Below are 19,483 nucleotides of genomic sequence, written 5' to 3' on the forward strand. Positions count from 1 at the left end.
TTGTTTTTGCAGTGAAGAAATGTATGCGCCTTTTGTGGAAGAAGGTTATTAAATAAATAATGACGGTTCCGGGTAGTGGTTCTGGTTGAGGGTCGTGTCATGATTCCGTCCTGCATCAGACTCGGAGGGGCATAAGTGCGCCGAGGATGGGCTCTATTCCCCGTGTCCCGACGCTATGTTTAATGTTCCCCTGGTCCAGAAGGACCCAGCGAGGCGACCCTCCTCGGCTCTAGTCTAGGCTCCGGTCCGCACTACGCTGAGGGTCTGGGAGGATGATGTACTCCTCATAAAGGGTCGTCTTCAGGGTAGTCTCCCGACGTGTACCCATTCTCACGGAAATCGTAGCTTGACATTCGTATAGCAGCTGTCCGCTGGATCTCACTGGCTAGTCCCAGAGCTAGCTGCTCTGAGGCTAAGCTAGTCGAGCTAGCGGCTCTGACATGGTGCACCGAGGCTAAGCTACTAGAGCTAGCTGCTCTGAGGCTAAGCTACTAGTGCTAAGTGCTGTGACATGGTGCGCAGGGCTGTGATGGCGACGTGACACAGTCCGACCGTGAGCAAAGCGGGAAGGAACCACACGCATTGTGTTGCTTCCTGCTCCCGGTTCTACGGACGCTGGATCGTGACGGTCCGGCAGTAGACCGACACGACCGACCCGTAACCCTGATTTAGACCGCCGTGCGGGCCGTCTAGAGGAACCGTCGCCGTACTTTTGTGTCTCCGCCACATATGAGTGAGTCTGAGGGGAGGGGGGAAGGAATGCGTGAGCTAGAAGTCAATGGCTAGTTCGTTAGCCATCCAGTCTCCTGCAACTCGTACGTCTACCATACTCCGATTTCTCTCTTTTTCAGGAATTAAAGCTTCGAGCTGGACGACCTCAAATAGCCTTAAGATGAAGGTAAGGGTTCCAAACCGAAACTGGCGCGATCCCTTCTGAAATCTAGCCTTTCGAAATACGACTGGAATTGTATTATTTGTTTGGCTACGTCATGAGGCGTAGCTTCATTCCAGCAGAAATGTGTGTTTGTATTTTTATGGGAGTAACAACGTTTACCAGTGTCAGCCCATCTTGGCTATCATGATGTTCTGGATTTCAAGATGAGTTTGCACATTTGTTTTTGGGATTTCGAATCCTTCTTTATTCGGTGTCCAACAATCAACTGTTCTGCAGTTTAGTGAACCAGTGTGATGGCAGAAGGGGTTTGGGTTGGTGTGTTTGCAGGGGTTGGCTCTGGAGACTCAGAGTGTGTGTGTGTGTGTGTGTGTGTGTGTGTGTGTGTGTGTGTGTGTGTGTGTGTGTGTGTGTGTGTGTGTGTGTTGCAGGCGGTGGATGAGCCAGCCTACCTGACTGTAGGGACCGACGTCAGCGCCAAGTACAGAGGGGCCTTCTGTGAAGCTAAGATCAAGACTGTGAAGCGCCTGGTCAAAGTGAAGGTAAGACGGCCTCACCTCGTCCCCCCCCCAACCCTGAGTCTCCCGCTGCGAGCCTGGAGCGGAGGCATCACATGTGCCGAGGGCACCTCTGGCGCGTGATGTCTTCAAGTGTACGCTGAGAGTGTGTTTCACGTTTCAGATGTTGCCTTGGCTAATTCTTTCTTTGTCCCAAATCTTAATTTTAATACATTAGCTGTTCTTATATTTTTCACTCTAGGAACAAACTAGGTCTGCACACTAGTACTGCATTACTAACTAGTAGTACACTACCCCTAGTTGTACAATCTAGCACTGCTGCACCAACTAGTACTAGACTTCCCACTAATAATACACTACTTACTAATGCTAACTACAAACTAGGACTGGAGAGCCTAGTACTGCAAACTAGTATTGCAGCAGCAGCATCTAGTACTACACCACCCCTTAACACTAGTAACTACCCATTACTACTGCAAACTAGTACTGTAGCACTAAGGACTGTTCTACCAACTAGTACTATTCTACTAAATAGTACTAGTCTACCAACTAGTACTATTCTACCAACTAGTACTATTCTACCAACTAGTACTACTCTACCAACTAGTACTATTCTACCAACTCGTACTACTCTACCAACTAGTACTACTCTACCAACTACTACTATTCTACCAACTAGTACTACTCTACCAACTCGTACTACTCTACCAACTAGTACTACTATACCAACTAGTTCTACACTACTCACTAATGCTTCACTACCCACTAGCACTAAAATAACAGCAGGACCTCTAGCAGACTAAGGTGGTTACACAGTACTAACCAACGCTATGATGATGCTGAGAACGGTTTCGCAAACAGGACTGATTCCGTGTGATGACACATTTCTCTTGGCTATCTGAGCAAAAACAACCAGGTCTTCCAAGCATGTGTCCAACGGAGTGATGCCGATTCAGTCCCATGTCTTCAGCAGCGTCGTCCGATAGAGAGATCTGTTTCGTCGTTGTGATTCTGCTTTGTCTAGTGATTAAGTAAACCATCTCCATAATTGTTATTCTCTCTGGGGACTGGTCACGCCCAGAACGGCATGTCCAGCTGCTGGTTTTCTAACCTGCTCCTGCGTCTTCTGTCTCTCTGCCTCTCTCCCTCCCTCTGTCTCTCTCTCGACCTGTGTATCTCTCTGCCCGTCTCCCTCCCTCGGCCTCTCCAGGTGGTCCTGAAGGGGGAGAGTACATCCCAGGTGGTCCAGGATGACCAGGTTAAAGGAGCGCTGAGGGTGAGGCACCAACGCTGAAGGGTTGGGGGGGGGGGGGGGTCTATTCCCAGTGTAGCTCAGTAGTTAGAGCAAGTCACTGACACTGCACGGTTAGGGGAAGCATTGCTACCAACTAGCACTGCACGAGTCACTACTACTAGCTAGTAGTAACTTAATGCCAGAGTGCTAAGGATCGCTATGATGATGCTGAGAACGGTTTCGCAAAACAGGACTGATTCCATGTGATGACACATTCCTCTTGGCTATCTGAGCGCCTTATGTCTAGTGGTTTCCACGTCCCAAACCTCAGAAAAATTGTGCTATACTGGAGGCCAAATTACATCGGTAGGTAGAGCAAGGCACTTACACTGTAGGGTTAAGGGTTCTACTCCCTGCGTAGATCAGGCTCAAACCGTTGGGATCGCTACATTGTGCCAGGCCTGAGGGCTCCGGGGTAACCATGGTTATGTTCTGCAGATTGGTTCCACGGTGGAGGTGAGGACCAATGAGGGACCCTCCACGCAGGCGGTCATCAGCAAGCTGACGGACGCCAGCCTGTACACCGTGGGTCAGTACCGGGGTGTTCTGCGGTCCCACCGGTCTCCAGAACAACCCTCTCCTCTCCAGAGCGGGGGGGGCCTTCGCCACACAGACATTTAGCGTGTGTCTGTGTCTCTCTGACTCCCTCTGGTCCGAGCCCGACTAGGTTCAGCAGAGCTTCAATGTAGCCCCACCCAGACGAGCCACGGGAAGGCTGCGTAGCGGACACATCAACGAGCAGAGTCGAGACACACCACAGCCACAACGAGCAGAGTCGAGACACACCCCACAGCCAGCCTCAGATCCTACTCAGACACACAGCTTTGAGCGTATGGGGGTACTTCTAACGGGAAGGTGGTTTGTACGTTGTGCAAAGTTTCAATGAAATTGTACCGAGCACTAGCGCTGTTCAAGAGCATGTGGAGCAAACGCGCAAGTCTATCCCCTGGCGTTATCAGTTATCAGTAGAGCTCCTTGACATATTTGGCCTTTGTTAATTCTACGATGAGTTCTACCAACTGGTATTAACACTTTTACTACCAATTAGTACTGCACGAGTCACTAGTACTAGCTAGTAGTAACAAAATGCCAGGGTACTAACGATCGCTATGATGATGCTGAGAACGGTTTCGCAAACAGGACTGATTCCGTGTGATGACACATTTCTCTTGGCTATCTGAGCACTCGCCCTACAGTCTCTAGACCACCTCGTGTCGAGGCGTTTCCACCCCCCCTCCCCCCCAGCCAGGCGCTACTAGTTTCAGCAGAATCATGATCCGCTAAAGGACCAATGACACTTCTGCGTCTGAATATACGAGGGTCTGCGTTGCTACTCAGACCGGCACTCGCCCCTTTTTTGCCCATCGTGGACCGACACAAAGACTGCAGTGTTTATCCTTTTGAGTAATTCATCGATAAAGTCCTCCGGTGTGGTAGAACATGACCTCTCGCTTGTGAGGGTGACCTTTAGCTACGGTCTGCCGCAGTGTTTATACCGGGTGTCTGTGTGTGTCTCTCTCCTCAGTGTTTGATGATGGTGATGAGAAGACTCTCCGTCGTACGTCCCTGTGTCTGAAGGGAGAGAGACACTTTGCAGAGAGTGAGGTGAGTCTACAAGCTAACGGCTAAACCAGCTGCTGGACCTACACGCAAGATAAGCAGCTAAAGTCAACCCAAGTCGCATAGCCTGGTCCAGCTCGATGTTGCTAGTTCATACTGATTGTTATTGTTTAGGGTACTACAGACCCTGTACAAGCTGTATTATTGGGTATTGATTATTGTTTAACGTGCTACGGACCCTAGACCAGCCGGATTATTAGTTATTGATTATCGTTTAACGTGCTACAGACCCTAGACCAGCTGTATTATTAGTTATTGTTTAACGTGCTGCAGACCCTGGAGAAGAAGTATAATTGGTTATTGATTATTGTTTAACGTGCTACAGGCCCTAGATCAGCTGTTTTATTGATTATTGTTCAACGTTCTTCAGACTCTGGACCAGCTTCCGTTGACCAACCCAGAACATTTTGGAACTCCAGTGATCGGCAAGAAGTCGAACCGCGGTGGCCGACGCTCCTCCCAGCCTGTGTAAGTTCTCTCTGTGGTCGTGGCCTCTGTGTTCGGGACCTAACCTGGGCACCCCCCGCCCGTTCTGCCGGCGATTTGAGTTCGCCCTGCAGCAGGGTCTGGAGAGGAGCAATACATTTCATCCTGCTCTATCTGGGCTGGATCACTTTCTTGTCTGGGCATCTATGTGGTCTGGACCACTGCAGTTGTGTGTTCATTTAGTATTTGAGTGTACGGTAAAGATGAAAGCGTACAGTGCAGTAGATGTGTGCCATGCTACTCCTTACTATACCGTATTCAACATGGAAGAGCTGACTGATAAACAATTGGCCAGCTGCTCTTACCAGTAGCATCAATTGGATTATACAGGATTATACTTATACACGAGGAGTGATGATGCTGAGAATGGTTTCGCATACGAGACTGAATTCCTGTGATGACACAATTCTCTTGGCTATCTGACCCGCGCGTAGCCAGACCACCGTGCTAGAGGTTAACCAGACTGCCGTGCTAGTGGTTAACCAGACCACCTTACTAGAGGTTAACCAGACCACCTTACTAGAGGTTAACCAGACCGCCGTGCTAGTGGTTAACCAGACCACCTTACTAGAGGTTAACCAGACCACCTTACTAGAGGTTAACCAGACCACACTTATACTAAGGTAGCACTTTTACTAGAACAAAGGAGATACATGGAGCAGGACGGTTGCCTATCTGTAGAGATGGGCAAGGGGGATGGTCAAAAACATAGTTATGGTTAATTAGTCTACCGCCACGATTAACCCTGTCATTCTCTAACCATCTCTCTGTCCGTGTATTTCTTTGTCTGTGTGTGTGTGTGTGTGTGTGTGTGTGTGTGGTTCAGGGCTGACGAGGAGCATCACTCTTCGTCCAGCGAGGAGGACGAGGAGGACCGGCGGAGGCTGAAGGACGACATCCTGGGGAAGGTCTGCTGTGTCCAGGACACCAGCGACCGCTCAGGCTGGTACCTAGCGCTGGTACGACCGCCGCACGGCCCCATGACAGACGCTCCGCATGGCGCACTGCTCACGCCCGCAATTAGCTAGCTTCGTTATTCAAGTCTTTTAATCCTTAAAATACAGATGTGCATACCGTATGTATTTAACAGATTAAGCAGGCGTGATGTCGTTGTTGTAGGATGTGTCTCTATAGCGATGATGTGTTCTTGTTGCTAGGTTGGGTCGCTATAGTGACGTGTTGTTGCTAGGTTGTGTCGCTATCGTGACGTGTTGTTGTAGGTTGTGTCTCTATAGAGATGATGTGTTCTTGTTGCTAGGTTGTGTCGCTATAGTGACGTGTTGTTGCTAGGTTGTGTCTCTATAGCGATGATGTGTTCTTGTTGCTAGGTTGTGTCTCGATAGCAATGATGGGTTGTTGCTAGGTTGTGGCCTTATAGCGGTGATGTCTTCTTGTTGCTAGGTTGTCTCTATTGAGATGATGGGTGGTTGCTAGGTTTTCGTTATTGAGGTGATGTCCTCTTGTTGCTAGGTTGTCTCTATAGCGATGATGGGTTGTTGCTAGGTTTTTCGTTGTAGCGGGGATGTCGTCTTGTTGCTAGGTTTTCTCTATAGCGATGATGGGTTGTTGCTAGGTTTTTGTTATAGAGGTGATGTCTTGTTGCTAGGTTGTCTCTATAGCGATGATGGGTTGTTGCTAGGTTGTTTCTACAGTATAGCGGTTATTTGTTCTTGTTGCTAGGTAACCAGCTATAACTCTTGACTACCTGTCTGCTGCTGTCTGTCTGAAGGTGAGAGCTGTGGGTTATGCGGGAGGAGTGATGACGCTGAGAATGGTTTCGCATAAAAGACTGAATTCATGTGATGACACAATTCTCTTGGCTATCTGACCTACGCATTACTTGCCACACCACGCTACCTTACTAATTGTTATGATCACCTATGCTACTTACTTACCATTAGGGTTGCCGCGGTATACGGTATTACCGGTGTTGAGGCCAACACCGATTACTGTGTTGCACACCAGCAACACCTAAAATTCAGTAAAAATTAATAATATAATTAAGAAAATTAAAATGTGTAGAATAGGCCACAGTTCTGCTCTGTGTGGAAGAGAATGGGCGCGCTTCCTTACAAGACCGATAACCATAGCAACGGCGGTAAACAAACCCCGCAAAGTCCAATCCCTACGAGAGCTCCCCGTGCTACGGCCATCCGGAGGCACACAGAGCTTTTGGCCGTGATATTATGTATAAAATTATATCATACTATTATATATAGAACGTTTTAAGACTTGGCGCGCTGCCATACGCTGTCACCGAGTGTGAGAGGAGGGTTGACGGAGAAGATGGCGGTTGACCTAGTTTCAAAGTTTATACTGTTTATACTCGGTAATACCGGTGTTGACACGAGTGTATTACTCGGTGTGAAAATGTCCACACCGCGGCAACCCTACTTACCAGACACTTTTACCAGAACCACCTAGGTACTTTGATTAAGACCTCCAGGTGAGGGATGCCTATCTCTAGAGGAAGGGGTACTTGTCTCTTTGTGGAGGTGTAACCTGTCTCTATAGCGATGATGCTTTGTTCTTGTTGCTAGGTGGGCTCTAGGGATGAAGATGTGTTCTGTGTCGGCTTAGCTCAGGAGGTACAGCAGTTGACTTGTAACCGAAAGGTTGCAAGTTCGATCCCCAGCTCCTCCTAGCTGCGAGTGTCGATGTGTCTCTGAGCAAGACACTTAACCCTAACTGCTCCTGACGAGCTGGCTGTCGCCTTGCATGGTTGACTCTATCGTCGGTGTGTCAATGCGTGTATTAACCGATGTAAGTCGCTTTGGATAAAAGCATCTGTTAAATGCCCTAATTGTAATTGTTCTTGTTGCTAGGTGGTCCCTATAGCGATGATGCTGTGTCCTTGTTGCTAGGTGGGCTCCATAGTGATGATGCTGTGTCCTTGTTGCTAGGTGGTGTCTCCCAGCTGCTCAGACGAGATGATGGTGAAGAAAGACCAATGTCTCATCAGATCCTTCTCGGACTCCAAGTTGTAAGTTGTGCCAAGTTTTTAAGTTTACAGTGAAACAAGTGTTGTTTTTTTCTACTCGTTCCGTATCCGACGTCCTGTTCAAAGATTAACTTTATTATTTTCCCCGTTAGTTCCACAGTTTCCAGGAAAGACGTCCATGTTGTCGCGGCCGACGCCATCACGAGGCCGGAGTTCTCCTGCAGGAAAGGTAGCGTACAGGATGTTCTTGGATCACTTCCTGTCGTAGGACACCGTGTACCGCTCGGCGTGCCCGGCTCACCGCTGTGTCCTGATTGGTTGGTTGTGCAGGCCACAAGGCAGCCGTGTCCTTCCTGAGGAGCCAGGAGGTCCCCGAGCTGTGGAAGATGGACATGAGCCAGATCCTCGACTCCTCCTCCAGCGACGAGGACGAGGAGGTCGGCGGGCGGGAGAAGGACAGCGAGGAGGAGGAAGAGGGGAAGAAGAAGAGGAACATCAAAGAGGAGGTGAGACTGGCATGGGGGGGATCTCACTAGCTAGTCTAGCATGAATGAGCATGAATGAAGCCAACTGCTGCTAGTCTGTCTTTAGAGGGGCTAGCATTAGAAGACATGAAGCTAACTGTTGCTAGTCTGTCTCTAGAGGACATGAAGCTAACTGCTGCTAGTCTGGCTTTAGAGGGGCTAGCATTAAAAGACATGAAGCTAACTGCTGCTAGTCTTTCTTTAGAGGGACTAGCATTAGAAGACATGAAGCTAACTGCTGCTAGTCTGTCTTTAGAGGGGCTAGCATTAGAAGATATGAAGCTAACTGCTGCTAGTCTGTCTTTAGAGGGGCTAGCATTAGAAGACATGAAGCTAACTGCTGCTAGTCTGTCTTTAGAGGGGCTAGAATTAGAAGACTTGAAGCTAACTGCTGCTAGTCTGTCTTTTGAGGGGCTAGCATTAGAAGACATGAAGCTAACTGCTGCTAGTCTGTCTTTAGAGGGGCTAGCATTAGAAGATATGAAGCTAACTGCTGCTAGTCTGTCTTTAGAGGGGCTAGAATTAAAAGACATGAAGCTAACTATGCTGCCAGTCTGTCTTTATTAGATGGAGAACTTGTTTCTTAGCTGTGTGTGTTTTTTTGTGTGTGTGTGTGTGTGTAGCCTGAAGAAGAGGCAGACCCAGAAGAGAGAGACCACTTCCTGCAACAGCTCTACAAGTTCATGGAGGACCGAGGTAACTAGTCCGTAGTGGACCTCCGTCCGACTGGTCCGTAGTGGACCTCCGTCCGACTGGTCCGTAGTGGACCTCCGTCCGACTGGTCCGTAGTGGACCTCCGTCCGACTGGTCCGTAGTGGACCTCCGTCCGACTGGTCCGTAGTGGACCTCCGTCAGACTGGTCCATAGTGGACCTCCGTCAGACTGGTCCATAGTGGACCTCCGTCAGACTGGTCCATAGTGGACCTCCTTCCGACTGGTCCATAGTGGACCTCCGTCAGACTGGTCCATAGTGGACCTCCTTCCGACTGGTCCATAGTGGACCTCCGTCAGACTGGTCCATAGTGGACCTCCTTCCGACTGGTCCATAGTGGACCTCCTTCCGACTGGTCCATAGTGGACCTCCGTCAGACTGGTCCATAGTGTATCTCTACTGTATGAGGAGTGATGATTCTGAGAATGGTTTCGCAAACAAGACTGATTTGTGATGTCATGTTTCTCTTGGCTATCTGACCCAAAACTGCTACTGTGCTCGGCCAATCGGCGTGAAGCTTTAACCAGTAACCTGTCCTGCTATTGACGAGGCTTCTTCTTAGTCGCACCTTCTAAAGCTAGTGGTATGAAAAGAAGATCTGAAAACGTATGATGTTGATGAGCAGATATCCAGCTGTTCCATACTGGACCTTTATATCTTTATTGTCTGTTGTTCGTCCCATTCTGACGGCTAGGATTTTACTGGAAGTGGAGACAATACTAGTAAAGCAATGAGTCAAAGCAAAATCGATCACGCCCTAGTGGGCACAATGTGGCTCCGGAGGTAGAACGGGTTGGCTGGTAACCGGAAGGTTGTTAGTTCGATCCCCCGTCTCCTCCTAGCTGACACCTAACCATAACTGCTCCTTGACGAGCTGGCTGTCCCCCTGCTTGGTTGACTCCGCCGTCGGTGGGTGACATGTGCATGAATGGGTGAATGTTAGGCGATATTGTAAAAGCGCTTAAGGTGGTCACTGGTTAGAAAAGCAATCCATCAATGCAGTCCATTTACATTTCAACTAATAAGTTGACATTCAAGTTCAAAGACCCCATTAATCCTGGCTCCCTGTCTGTCTGTCCGTCAGGCACTCCCATCAACAAGCCCCCCGTCCTGGGCTACAAGGACCTGAACCTGTTCAAGCTCTTCCGGCTGGTGTTCCAGCTGGGGGGATGCCACAAAGTGAGTCACCCCGACCCTGACCCCGGCCTCTCTGTCGGGGCCGCGTCGCTCGCCTCGTTCTGTATCACTCCGTCTCTCAGTCTGACTGTCTGTGTTCCTCTCCGTCTTTCTCTGCCTTGTCTGTCTGTCAGCCTGTCTTTCTGACGGTTCTGTCTGTGGGTGTGAGGTAGGCTCATGGTCTGTCTGTCAGCCTGTCTGTCCCTCTTGTGTGTGAGACGGAGGCTGATGGTCTGTCTGTCAGCCTGTCTGTCTCTCTTGTGCGTGAGACAGAAGCTGATGGTCTGTCTGTCAGCCTGTCTGTCTCTCTGTGGGTGAGACGGAGGCTGATGGTCTGTCTGTCAGCCTGTCTGTCTCTCTGTGGGTGAGACGGAGGCTGATGGTCTGTCTGTCAGCCTGTCTGTCTCTGTGTGTGAGACGGAGGCTGATGGTCTGTCTGTCAGCCTGTCTGTCTCTCTGTGTGTGAGACGGAGGCTGATGGTCTGTCTGTCAGCCTGTCTGTCTCTGTGGGGGAGACAGAGGCTGATGGTCTGTCTGTCAGCCTGTCTGTCTCTCTGTGTGTGAGACGGAGGCTGATGGTCTGTCTGTCAGCCTGTCTGTCTCTCTCTGTGGGTGAGACGGAGGCTGATGGTCTGTCTGTCAGCCTGTCTGTCTCTCTGTGTGTGAGACGGAGGCTGATGGTCTGTCTGTCAGCCTGTCTGTCTCTCTGTGTGTGAGACGGAGGCTGATGGTCTGTCTGTCAGCCTGTCTGTCTCTCTGTGTGTGAGACGGAGGCTGATGGTCTGTCTGTCAGCCTGTCTGTCTCTGTGGGTGAGACGGAGGCTGATGGTCTGTCTGTCAGCCTGTCTGTCTCTCTGTGGGTGAGACGGAGGCTGATGGTCTGTCTGTCAGCCTGTCTGTCTCTCTGTGGGTGAGACGGAGGCTGATGGTCTGTCTGTCAGCCTGTCTGTCTCTCTGTGTGTGAGACGGAGGCTGATGGTCTGTCTGTCAGCCTGTCTGTCTCTCTGTGTGTGAGACGGAGGCTGATGGTCTGTCTGTCAGCCTGTCTGTCTCTCTGTGTGTGAGACGGAGGCCGATGGTCTGTCTGTCAGCCTGTCTGTCTCTCTGTGTGTGAGACGGAGGCTGATGGTCTGTCTGTCAGCCTGTCTGTCTCTGTGGGTGAGACGGAGGCTGATGGTCTGTCTGTCAGCCTGTCTGTCTCTCTCTGTGGGTGAGACGGAGGCTGATGGTCTGTCTGTCAGCCTGTCTGTCTCTCTGTGGGTGAGACGGAGGCTGATGGTCTGTCTGTCAGCCTGTCTGTCTCTCTGTGTGTGAGACGGAGGCTGATGGTCTGTCTGTCAGCCTGTCTGTCTCTGTGTGTGAGACGGAGGCTGATGGTCTGTCTGTCAGCCTGTCTGTCTCTCTCTGTGTGTGAGACGGAGGCTGATGGTCTGTCTGTCAGCCTGTCTGTCTCTCTCTGTGGGTGAGACGGAGGCTGATGGTCTGTCTGTCAGCCTGTCTGTCTCTGTGTGTGAGACGGAGGCTGATGGTCTGTCTGTCAGCCTGTCTGTCTCTCTGTGTGTGAGACGGAGGCTGATGGTCTGTCTGTCAGCCTGTCTGTCTCTCTGTGGGTGAGACGGAGGCTGATGGTCAGCCTGTCTGTCTCTCTGTGTGTGAGACGGAGGCTGATGGTCCTTTGTGTTTCAGATCGAGAGCGGCACCGTGTGGAAGCAGGTGTACGTGGACCTCGGGATCCCCGTCCTGAACTCTGCTGCCTCCTACAACGTGAAGACGGCCTACAGGAAGTAAGAGACCAGCCGGCACGGTGCTCCGTCACCTAGAGGTGGAGGACTCAATGTAGAGCAGGTGGAGGACTCAATGTAGAGCAGGTAGAGGACTCGATGTAGAGCGGGTGGAGGACTCAATGTAGAGCAGGTGGAGGACTCAATGTAGAGCAGGTAGAGGACTCGATGTAGAGCGGGTGGAGGACTCGATGTAGAGCGGGTGGAGGACTCGATGTAGAGCGGGTGGAGGACTCGATGTAGAGCGGGTGGAGGACTCAATGTAGAGCAGGTGGAGGACTCGATGTAGAGCGGGTGGAGGACTCAATGTAGAGCGGGTGGAGGACTCGATGTAGAGCAGGTGGAGGACTCGATGCAGAGCTGGTGGAGGACTCGATGTAGAGCAGGTGGAGGACTCGATGTAGAGCGGGTGGAGGACTCAATGTAGAGCAGGTGGAGGACTCAATGTAGAGCAGGTGGAGGAATGGGGAGTGATGATTCTGAGAATGGTTTCGCAAACAAGACTGATTTGTGATGTCATGTTTCTCTTGGCTATCTGACCCACAACTGCTTGTGTGAACGTCCAATCGGCGTGACGCTTTAACCAGTAACGTGTTAGAGGTGTTAACCAGTAACACCTCTAAAGCTAGTGTTACGAAAAGAAGACCTGTCGAGTTTTATCTGCGAGCTAAAGGCTGTGACTCGTCTCCCGCTTTGACGAGGTCAACCAGGTGATGCTTCGCCGCCCGACCAGCACAGTTTGATCCGTGTGTGTCGATGTGTGTGTTAACCTGTGCCTGGTCCTCAGGTACCTCTACGGCTTCGAGGAGTACTGCCGCTCAGCCTCCATCACCTTCAGGACCATCCATCACAACAACCCCCGCCCCCCCTCCGCGCTGGCCAGCCCCGCGCCGGAGGAGGCGGAGCCCAAGGACCCCGGGCCAATCAGGGTCCAGGCCGCCGTGGAGAAGGAGGAGCCAGAGTCGGACGGCGAAAGAGGAGGAGGAGGAGGAGGAGGAGGAGGAGGAGGTCTAAGGCGGAGCCTCCCGTCACCCAGGGTGAGTCACTTGCCTCTTGTTACCATAGCAACCAGTTAGAACTCTCAGACTCGGTCTTCCTCTCCGGACTACCACCTGTCTGTGGCTTTGTCTCTGTGGCTACCTGTCTGTCTCTCTGTGGCTACCTGTCTCTCTTTTGTGGCTACCTGTCTGTCTCTCTGTGGCTACCTGTCTGTCTCTCTCTGTGGCTTCCTGTCTGTCTCTCTGTGGCTACCTGTCTGTGTGGCTACCTGTCTCTCTCTGTGGCTACATGTCCGTCTCTCTGTGGCTACCTGTCTGTGTGGCTACCTGTCTGTCTCTCTGTGGCTACCTGTCCGTCTCTCTGTCCACCTGTCTGTCTCTCTGTCCACCTGTCTGTGTGGCTGTCTGTCTGAAGGTTAGAGCTGAGGGTTGTGCAGGAGGAGTGATGACGCTGAGAATGGTTTTGCATTAAAGTCTGAATTAATGTGACGACACAATTCTCTTGGCTATCTGACCGTACGCATCACCGGCCACACCACACCACCTCACTTGTAGTCAAGATCACTTACACCACCAACTAACCAGACACACTGACAGTTTTACCAGAACCAACTAGTTGTTTTGATTAGGGCCTCCAGGTGAGGGATACCTGTAGAGGAGGGGCTACGTGTGTGTGTGTGTGTGTGTGCGTGTGTGTGTGTAACCTGTGTGATTGTGTGTTTAGGGGAGGCGGCGGTGGCCAGGGAAGTCTGACCGCCGGGACAGCATATCCCAGATGGAGAGGGACAGACTGAAGGAGGAGCGAGGGGACGGCCTGTCCCGGATGGAGAGGGACAGACAGGAGCGAGGGGACGGCCTGTCCCGGATGGAGAGGGACCGACTGAAGGAGGAGCGAGGGGACGGCCTGTCCCGGATGGAGCGGGACCGACTGAAGGAGGAGCGAAGTGGAGAGACGAGCGGGGAGGAGCAGAGGGAAGGAGAGCGAGTACCGCCCAGGAGACGCAGCCATCGTCGCCACGACGACTCGGACAAGGAGTCCGGGGAGGACGAGGAGGAGGAGGAGGAGGAGGAGGATGAGGACGAAGACGTAGAGCGACGGAGAGAAAGGTAGAGCCTCTTCCTCCAGCAGCGGCAGCACGCTGGTTCTGGACTGTTCTGTTGTTATGAGACCGTTATGCATGTTAATACAATAAACTGTTTGTGTTTGTCTCAGGGGTGAGGGGGAGGAGGGGGATGAGGATGAAGACTCGTTGATGGGTACGAAGGTCAGGGTGAAGTACGGCAGAGGGAAGAGCCAGAAGATCTACGAGGCCAACATCAAGAAGATGGACAGCGATGACGGAGACCAGATCTACCTGGTGCACTACTATGGCTGGAACGTCAGGTCAGACCCCTCTCGAAGCCCACCTTGGATCACATCTCCAGTCTGACAAAGCCCTCTTTAGGTCACATCTCCAGTCTCTCAAAGCCCCTCTTTAGGTCACATCTCCAGTCTCTCAAAGCCCTCTTTAGGTCACATCTCTAGTCTCATGACGGATGCACCCAGATCTGGGTGAGCGGGGTTGTTTTGCGTCATATTTGTTTAGACCAATCATGATGCTGGGAAGCGTTATTGGCGAACACAAACTAGGCTTGCAGTAATAAACTGTAAAAAGGTGTCGAAAGTTTACAAATGCGTTTATGGCCGGACTAGCTCATGCTTGGTGACTGCGGGAGCCATGTTACCGTGGTGACGATGCTGTTGGTTCTGCAGGTATGATGAGTGGGTGAAGGCCGATCGCATCATCTGGCCCGTGGACAAAGGAGCCACCAAGAGGAGAACTCGGAAGAAACTCAAGGTGAGGGATCATGTTGCCACGGAAACCGTCGGGCGTGCGCCTGACCGTTCCCATGAAGAAGAGCTGGGGTTTCATTTTCATTTTCATTTAAAGGACAATGGCACAATTACAGAAATGTTGATTTATTACGCAGTGTTGGCCAGCAGGTTAATTTTCCACCGTAGTCCTTCGGCAAGACGTCAAGCTAGGCACAGGAGGGCTAAAAAATAAAAACGTATGAAAGAAAACACACAGCAACAGCTTGGTGCCGGAGGAGGGGTGATGCTGAGCATGGTTTCGCAAACTACCCTGAATGAAGGTGACGACACGATTCCCTTGGCTATCCGACCCGTGCTTGGCTAGCTCACCCGTGGCTCACCGGCTCTAGATGTTTAGGACAGGGGCTCCAGAGCGGGGGCTGATCTGTCGTCTCGCCCCCAGAACAAGGAGGACGGCGACCGGGGGGGGGAGGAGGAGAAGGGGCTGATGAAGCCGGGGAGCGGGAGGCGCGGCCGGCCCCAGACGCGGACCCCTCCCTCCACCAGCTCCGTCCGAAGCTTCTCCAAGACGCCCAGCAGCGACGGCCAGGGCCGCCGGAACGAGAGCTCTCCCACCACGGCCAACGGAGACGGTAAGAAGCCTCCAGCTAGGGTTCTGTAGAGGCAGTCTGCCAGCTAGCCGTGGTTCTATTAGTTAGAGTTCTGTAGGGTCAGTCTGCTGTTAGGGTTCTGAAGAGTCAGTCTGTTGCCAGGGTACTGCAGAGTCGGTCTGCTAGCTAGCCTGGTTTTTGTCGAGGCAGTCTGTTGTTAGGGTTCTGTAGAATCAGTCTGCTAGCTAGTCAGAGTTCTATTAGTCAGGGTTCTGTTGAAGCAGTCTGTTAGGGTTCTGTATAGTCAGACTGTTGTGAGGGTTCTGTAGAATCAGTCTGCTAGCTAGCCAGGGTTCTATCAGTCAGGGTTCTGTAGAGTCAGTCTGTTATTGGGCTTCCGGTGCGGTATAGTAACGCCTCCTCCTCCACAGAAACCCCACGAAGGCGCAACAGAATGTCTGGCGTGTACGACTCGGACCGGCCCTCCTACGGTGAGACGCGGCGCACACGAGGGACGGCGGTCTTTGGGACTTTAACGATACACACACTGACACCCCTTAGCAAGCACGATACATATCAATCCCCTTACTGATGCTCCCCTCTGTCCATTGGCGGACAACATTTAGACATGAAAGGAATCGGCAGACATTTGTTACTTTCTTCTAGAAGTAAAAGGTTTAATTGTGTCTGGAGTTTCTAGTATAGTGACAGGATCAATTGCTGGAGGCTCAACGCCAACAGCATAACCAAGGACCACAGAACTAGTCCTTGAGCTCGCTGAAGCTTACAGAGGTGGAGAACAAAAGAAATAGCTTGGGTAAATGCTTTTAAACTGGAAGCCTGCCATCTTTCCTCGGATATATGTCTGGACAGGGAAACAGTCGGTTGCATATGAATCGGTTGTTTGTTTTGGTATTGGTTGTTTTTTTGCACCTGCTAGAGTTTGGGTGGGTCCCTCCAGATCTAATCTCTATTCATGGCCACAAAATGCAAATCCTTCCTTCAATTCTGAAGTGGTCCTCCTGCTTCTGAAGGACAGGCAGAATCCGGCCCCATGTTGCACACCTGTGCCCTGTGCCTATCCCTCCACACACACCAGGGCACGGCCATCATATTCTTGTTGCTTGGTTACCAGCTATAACTCTGGCTGCCTGTCTGTGTGGCTGCCTGGCTGTGTGGCTGCCTGGCTGTGTGGCTGCCTTTCTGAATGTAAGAGCTGGGGGTTGTGCAGGAGGAGTGATGACGCTGAGAATGGTTTCGCATAAAAGACTGAATTCACGTGACGACACAATTCTCTTGGCTATCGGACCTACGCACTACTAGACAGTAGACACACTGGCTAACTCACTATTGGTACACCAGATCAGACTTATAATAACTGGCACTTATACTGTTTTATCAGAAGGAATTGGATGTTTCAGAAAACGACCTCTAGGTAATCCGTAGAGGTGGTGCCTCCATCTCTGTTGCTAGGTTGCGTCCATAGCAACGATGCTGTGCTCTTGTTGCTAGATGTCTCCAGCGATGTGGCGTTGTCTCTATAGCCATGATGCTGTGTTGATGTTGCCAGGTTGTTTCTATAGCGATGATGCTGTGTTCTTGTGCTCGGTTGTAGCTACAGGGATACTGGTACTGATGAGTCATGAGCCGATGCCCATCCCTAACTCACCGCTCACCCCTACACATTCTCTTACTACATTGCTAAAAAATGTATTGAAACCAGTTACAATAATACTAACGTGTATTCCGTCTCACCGCAGAGGATTCTGGGAACTCGTCGGAAGACAGCGGGTCAGAGGATGCTCCGCCCCATCTCCGGGAGGAGGTGGACCTTAACGAGGAGGAGGAGGAGGGGCCTAAGGCTGAGGCCGAGCTTAAAGAGGAGGAGCCTGAGGAGGAGCTGGACCTTAAGGAAGACACTGCTCTCTCGGGGGAGGGGCTCAAGGAGGAGGCGGAGCTAAGCGGGTCGGACGTTCTGCCCCCCGCTGGCAACACGGCCGTTGCTACGGCAACGGTGGAACCGGCTACCGCTGCTGCAACCCCATGTCCCAGTGTCCCTCAGGAGCAAGAGGACAGGGGCCAATCAGAAAGGAAGGAGCCTCAGAGGGGGGAGGAGCCCGAATCTGGGGGTGCAATGTCTCCTAGCCACAACAAGATGTCTCCTAGCCACAACAAGATGTCTCCTAGCCACAACAAGATGTCTCCTAGCCACAACAAGATGTCTCCTAGCCGAAAGATGTCACCTAGCAACCTCAAGATGTCTCCAAGCCACAACAAGATGTCTCCTAGCCACAAGATTTCTCCTAGCCACCTCAAGATGTCTCCTTGTCTCCCGGATAAGCAGCTGGACTTGTCTCTTGAAGCCTCTCCCAAGCCCAAAGGTCGCAGGTCAAGTGCAAAAGAGATTGGTGCTGAAACTCCACCAAGAGCCCCGCCCACAAGCTCAATGACCCCGCCCTCAAGCTCACTGACCCCTCCCACAAGCTCAATGACCCCTCCCACAAGCTCAATGACCCCTCCTACAAGCTCAATGACCCCGCCTACAAGCTCAATGACCCCGCCTACAAGCTCAATGACCCCGCCTACAAGCTCAATGACCTCGCCCACCAGCTTAAAAACTCCGCCCATCAGTTCAATGACCCCGCCCACCAGCTCAATGACCCCGCCCACCATCTCAATGACCTCGCCCACCAGGCCAATCACCCCGCCTACCTGCACTATGACCACGCCCAATAGTTCAACGACCCCTCCCTCCCACACAATGACTCCTCCCCCTTGCCCAATGACCACGCCCAGCCACACAAGGTCTCCGCCCTCCAGTAGAATGACTCCACCCATGAGCTCCATGACTCCTCCCACTACAGCAGTGAGCCCTCCCACCAGTGCGGTCACCTCGCCCAAAAACACAAGGATTCTGCCCCCTGCCGCCGTGGCAACACCCACCAAGGTCATGGCCCCGCCCTCGAACCATACGACTCCTCCCACTCACGCGGTGGCTCCTCCCACCCACGCTGTGACCACTCCCACCGGTGCCGTGACTCACGCCAGCCAGCTGGCGCTGTCTCCTCTGCGGGGCGGCCTGTTGAAGAGGCAGGACGAGCCCATGGTGGTCCTGCACTGCCTGCCGGCGCAGCACCTCCCCCCGGAGCCCCCCCCCTCCCTGGACTCGGACACGGACTCGGCCCCCGAGGACGACTCCCTGGGGCCCGACGACGACGGGCTGGCCCTGTGGGGGGGCAACATGGTCAACATGGCCAAGCGCAAAGCCCTGGAGCAGCCCGGCGCCGACAAGAAGGTCCGCCTGGAGCAGCCCCCCCAGGACGGCCCGCGCCACGTGACCCCCCGACTGCCCCACCTCCAGGCCCAGACCCCCCCCAGGGCGGCTCCGGTGCTCGCTCAGACGCCCCCGAGACCGGCTCAGACGCCCCCTAGGCCCGCCCACATCCTGCCGCAGACGCCCTCTAGACCCGCCCACGTCCTGCCCAAGACGCCCCCCAGACCCGCCCACATCCTGGCTCAGGTGGCGGTTGTCCCGCCCTCGGAAGCCCGGGCCAGGGGGGCGGAGTGGAGGGAGGAGCAAGCCCCGCCCCCGCCGGCCGCTAGAGGGGCCGTCCTCCACCCGGCCCCGCGACCGGGCCCCACGGAGCAGCTCCTCCACCCCCAGGCCCAGCAGAGTCTCTCCATACAGCACCGGCAGGGCCCCCCCGCGCAGCAGGGCCCCCCCACCGCGCAGCTCCATCAGCAGGCCCAGCCGCAGCAGAGCGCGGCGCCGGAGGAGATGGGCCCCCAGATGGACCCGGAGGCCCTGGTGTGCCACGAGGTGGACCTGGACGACCTGGATGAGAAGGAGAAGGCGCCGCCCTCAGGGAAGCTGCTCTACCAGAGCCCCGTCCCGGCTCCGCCCCCTCCCCCGGCCCCGCCCACAGCGGACCAGCCCCGCCTCCAGGAGGAGGGCCTGGAAGACCAGCCCAACCTGTCGCCCTACGAGGGCAAGGACCGGGGTACAGACCGACGCACACTCTGTCCCCGCTACACACACGCATTGTCCCCACCGCACACACGCACACACACTCTTTGTCCCCGCTACACACACGCATTGTCCCCACCGCACACACACACGCACACACACTCTTTG

General features: G+C 52.9%; 1 protein-coding gene and 9 non-coding genes across 10 annotated transcripts in view; all 10 read left to right on the forward strand.

Moving 5' to 3' along the window:
* arid4a (AT rich interactive domain 4A (RBP1-like)) overlaps positions 1-19,483 on the forward strand; it is a 27,631-nt gene continuing 8,148 nt past the window's right edge. The window contains exons 1-21 of the mRNA XM_056589955.1: positions 1-733; positions 852-898; positions 1,324-1,434; positions 2,621-2,686; positions 3,143-3,233; positions 4,230-4,309; positions 4,695-4,792; positions 5,637-5,769; positions 7,714-7,793; positions 7,904-7,980; positions 8,082-8,257; positions 8,899-8,971; positions 10,072-10,166; positions 11,850-11,947; positions 12,732-12,981; positions 13,667-14,049; positions 14,156-14,326; positions 14,696-14,780; positions 15,201-15,390; positions 15,780-15,839; positions 17,109-19,349. Of these exons, the coding sequence (XP_056445930.1) occupies positions 730-733; positions 852-898; positions 1,324-1,434; positions 2,621-2,686; positions 3,143-3,233; positions 4,230-4,309; positions 4,695-4,792; positions 5,637-5,769; positions 7,714-7,793; positions 7,904-7,980; positions 8,082-8,257; positions 8,899-8,971; positions 10,072-10,166; positions 11,850-11,947; positions 12,732-12,981; positions 13,667-14,049; positions 14,156-14,326; positions 14,696-14,780; positions 15,201-15,390; positions 15,780-15,839; positions 17,109-19,349 (4,609 nt within the window). The 5' untranslated portion in view covers positions 1-729. The remainder of the gene's footprint in view (positions 734-851; positions 899-1,323; positions 1,435-2,620; positions 2,687-3,142; positions 3,234-4,229; positions 4,310-4,694; positions 4,793-5,636; positions 5,770-7,713; positions 7,794-7,903; positions 7,981-8,081; positions 8,258-8,898; positions 8,972-10,071; positions 10,167-11,849; positions 11,948-12,731; positions 12,982-13,666; positions 14,050-14,155; positions 14,327-14,695; positions 14,781-15,200; positions 15,391-15,779; positions 15,840-17,108; positions 19,350-19,483) is intronic.
* LOC130383352 (small nucleolar RNA SNORD53/SNORD92) lies at positions 2,236-2,316 on the forward strand. Its single transcript, XR_008895791.1, has one exon. It is a non-coding gene; the product is annotated as a small nucleolar RNA SNORD53/SNORD92 (small nucleolar RNA).
* On the forward strand, positions 2,859-2,940 carry LOC130383350 (small nucleolar RNA SNORD53/SNORD92). The gene has a single exon (XR_008895789.1). It is a non-coding gene; the product is annotated as a small nucleolar RNA SNORD53/SNORD92 (small nucleolar RNA).
* On the forward strand, positions 3,809-3,889 carry LOC130383353 (small nucleolar RNA SNORD53/SNORD92). The gene has a single exon (XR_008895792.1). It is a non-coding gene; the product is annotated as a small nucleolar RNA SNORD53/SNORD92 (small nucleolar RNA).
* On the forward strand, positions 5,157-5,237 carry LOC130383351 (small nucleolar RNA SNORD53/SNORD92). The gene has a single exon (XR_008895790.1). It is a non-coding gene; the product is annotated as a small nucleolar RNA SNORD53/SNORD92 (small nucleolar RNA).
* LOC130383348 (small nucleolar RNA SNORD53/SNORD92) lies at positions 6,562-6,642 on the forward strand. Its single transcript, XR_008895787.1, has one exon. It is a non-coding gene; the product is annotated as a small nucleolar RNA SNORD53/SNORD92 (small nucleolar RNA).
* On the forward strand, positions 9,393-9,470 carry LOC130383367 (small nucleolar RNA SNORD53/SNORD92). The gene has a single exon (XR_008895806.1). It is a non-coding gene; the product is annotated as a small nucleolar RNA SNORD53/SNORD92 (small nucleolar RNA).
* On the forward strand, positions 12,410-12,487 carry LOC130383361 (small nucleolar RNA SNORD53/SNORD92). Its single transcript, XR_008895800.1, has one exon. It is a non-coding gene; the product is annotated as a small nucleolar RNA SNORD53/SNORD92 (small nucleolar RNA).
* Positions 13,380-13,460, forward strand: LOC130383357 (small nucleolar RNA SNORD53/SNORD92). The gene has a single exon (XR_008895796.1). It is a non-coding gene; the product is annotated as a small nucleolar RNA SNORD53/SNORD92 (small nucleolar RNA).
* On the forward strand, positions 16,580-16,660 carry LOC130383358 (small nucleolar RNA SNORD53/SNORD92). Its single transcript, XR_008895797.1, has one exon. It is a non-coding gene; the product is annotated as a small nucleolar RNA SNORD53/SNORD92 (small nucleolar RNA).

The sequence above is a fragment of the Gadus chalcogrammus genome, chromosome 5 (genome assembly GCF_026213295.1).
Source record: "Gadus chalcogrammus isolate NIFS_2021 chromosome 5, NIFS_Gcha_1.0, whole genome shotgun sequence".
NCBI lineage: Eukaryota > Metazoa > Chordata > Actinopteri > Gadiformes > Gadidae > Gadus > Gadus chalcogrammus.